This window comes from Chiloscyllium plagiosum, chromosome 21 (genome assembly GCF_004010195.1).
Source record: "Chiloscyllium plagiosum isolate BGI_BamShark_2017 chromosome 21, ASM401019v2, whole genome shotgun sequence".
Classification (NCBI taxonomy): Eukaryota; Metazoa; Chordata; class Chondrichthyes; order Orectolobiformes; family Hemiscylliidae; genus Chiloscyllium; species Chiloscyllium plagiosum.
In genome coordinates this window covers 14,400,071-14,402,928 of record NC_057730.1, presented here as the reverse complement: position 1 = coordinate 14,402,928, position 2,858 = coordinate 14,400,071, and the positions used below count along the sequence as shown (strand labels likewise).

Genomic DNA, 2,858 nt, shown 5'->3' with positions numbered 1-2,858 from the left:
AGCGACTGGGGTGGTATACCCTTGAGTTTAGAAGACTGAGAGGGGATCTGATTGAGACATATAAGATTATTAAAGGATTGGACACTCTGGAGGCAGGAAACATGTTTCCGCTGATGGGTGAGTGCCGAACCAGAGGACACAGCTTAAAAATACGGGGTAGACCATTTAGGACAGAGATGAGGAGAAACTTCTTCACCCAGAGAGTGGTGGCTGTGTGGAATGCCCTGCCCCAGAGGGCAGTGGAGGCCCAGTCTCTGGATTCATTTAAGAAAGAGTTGGATAGAGATCTCAAGGATAGTTGAATCAAGGGTTATGGAGATAAGGCAGGAACACGATACTGATTAAGGATGACCAGCCAGGATCATATTGAATGGTGGTGCAGGCTTGAAGGGCAGAATGGCCTACTCCTGCACCTATTGTCTATTGTCTATTTCTCACCACACCCCAGAGCCCTATTGGTTCTGCCCACGGTTTATTCCGCAACAATCGTCTCAACAAATAACAATGATGTGCACATGAATAATGCAAAGAAAAGAATGCAAAATATTTACAAGTGGAATTTGAATATAAACATCTGAGGCCTGGATGTTTTCAAGCGACAGTCCAACTTCAGGCTCCCATGCCAGCCACTGCTGAGCTAATTTCAGCAGCAGCAGAATAAGGCTTTTAATTAGACCTTAATAACGACAGGGCAGGAAAACTACCCACCAGCACTTCCACTTTGGACATCTAGTGGATGTGTAAATGTGGTGAGGACCACACTGTATTTTTCAACCTCATTAAATAGATTATCTACCACCAAAATGGCAAAGGAGGAAGGAATTAAATTCTCTCCAATTTTTCAGGCTGAATTGTAATGAAAGGGAAAATGGAAACACAAAGAAAGGGAAGCATACACAAACAATTTGTCAAATCAAAATGGAATGACCTATAATTTGCTCAGGTAACAAACAAGTATTGGTATTAACATGGGATGAGTGTACCTCCATTGTTCAGTTCCACTGACAACTCTATTCATCATGTTTCTTTTACTGCATTCCTTTCTGTTCTTATTAATTTCATAATTTATAATGTAAAACTTATTTCAACAACTTACACAAAATTTGCACCTCAATTCTAAACTTACAGAACAACATATTTCCAACTGTAAGTTAACATTTCCAGTTCGTATATCATTAGTCTTCTCTGAATGACTGAGCCAGCAGGATGAAGTATATACCATGGAGACTGCAAAAAAGTAAACTAAGAAAGATTTGCAAGTATCTGAGAATACTTTATTCATCAGCATCTGTGATTAATTCCAATATATGCCCCAGAAGTCAAGCAATATAAAAACTAGTTCCTCCATACAATTGGAATTTATATTTAAATGGCGACTCTGTTTTATCACCACAGCACTTTACAGCTAATGAACTGTTTTAAAACTGTAACCACTGATGTGGCAGCCAATTTGTACAGGGAACAGCTACACAAGTAGCAGTGAGATAAATCATTAGGCAACTTATCGTTGGAGGAGCTGATGAAGAACAAATATTGAATGGACACTGGGAAAAATGCCAGACCGTGCCACAGAATTATTTATACCTACCTGTAAACTTTGGGCAAAATGTAATGAGATGACCTGACCTCAACTACCAAAACTGGTGGCACTACTGCCAATCCGATCTCCAGAAGGCTTTGAAATAATAAAGTTCTTTGTTAGCAGTATAGACCCTGCCAACAGGACAATGCAGCTCCAACAGCGACGTTTAATTACTGCACATTCCTCATGACAGCGCTATGGCCTTCGCCATTTTAACTCTCTTGGCTACTCACCAACAAAAAGCAAACAATGGTGGGAATAAGAGACACTGGACAAGATCAATGGTTGTTGTGGACAGAAGAGAGTGGGGTCAGCTGCAAGGACAGGGATTGGCTCTCAATGTGCGCTAACTTCCTGAAACCTCAATTGAAGCATCCCTCAATCAAAGGCTCCCCATAGGGTTGCAAGCAAATCTGACTGGCCTTCCTGAATGGCATGTACCCCCTCTACAATAGGAGGTGAGCATTAATTGCCGATGGAGCAACTCAGTTGGCCTCTTCTCAGGAAGGTTGCCCACAAGCTCTGCCAGTTGGATATAATTGGAGGAATGCAAGAAAATGAGTGGAATTTTCCTGCATGCTCCACCCATTTAAATAGTCCTAATGCCTCCAAAACGTACATTAAATTCCACCCCCTTATCTTTGTTTAACAATCCATCTGAAGGACAGAAAATTCAAGTGTGCAAAGTGAACCCATAACCTTCTGACTGAGAACTGAGATTGCTAAGACTGGGTCAAGTTAATCACATTTACAGTACATTTCATTTAATAAACAGAGCCAGTGTTTTACAGTTCTGAAGAAGGTTCACTGGACCCAAAACATTAACTCTGATTTCTCTCCACCAGATTCTGCCAGACTTGATGAGCTTTTCCAGCAATTTCTGGTTTTGTTTCTGTTTTCCAGCATCCACAGTTCTTTCAGTTTTTATTTAGAGTTTTAGAGTTTGACTAACCTGTTAAAGGCTGCAGGAGTACTTTAGTAACTGGATCTCCACTGTAAAAACCTCTTGCCAGGACAACCATCTCTGTCTGAGATGGTTTAGGGTTTTGACAACCTTTATAATATCAGACAGAAGAAATATATAAGCTCCCTCTGGATAAATTCACATCAGATATTTTTTGATTTACACATTCAATTTAGTTATCCTTATGAATTAATATAATGATTAAATGCCTAACTCCAAACCAAACAGCAAGGCCCCAATTATTTACGTTCTGAAAACTGGCTGTGCTAATTTTGGAAATCTGTTTACAGATTTCACTATTAATTCTATTGT

General features: G+C 40.1%; 1 protein-coding gene across 1 annotated transcript in view; it reads right to left on the bottom strand.

Moving 5' to 3' along the window:
- The window catches only part of rpusd1 (RNA pseudouridine synthase domain containing 1), a 20,225-nt gene that overhangs the window by 11,813 nt on the left and 5,554 nt on the right, over window positions 1–2,858 (bottom strand). The window contains exon 4 of the mRNA XM_043711304.1: window positions 2,535–2,636. Within this exon, the coding sequence (XP_043567239.1) occupies window positions 2,538–2,636 (99 nt within the window). The 3' untranslated portion in view covers window positions 2,535–2,537. The remainder of the gene's footprint in view (window positions 1–2,534; window positions 2,637–2,858) is intronic.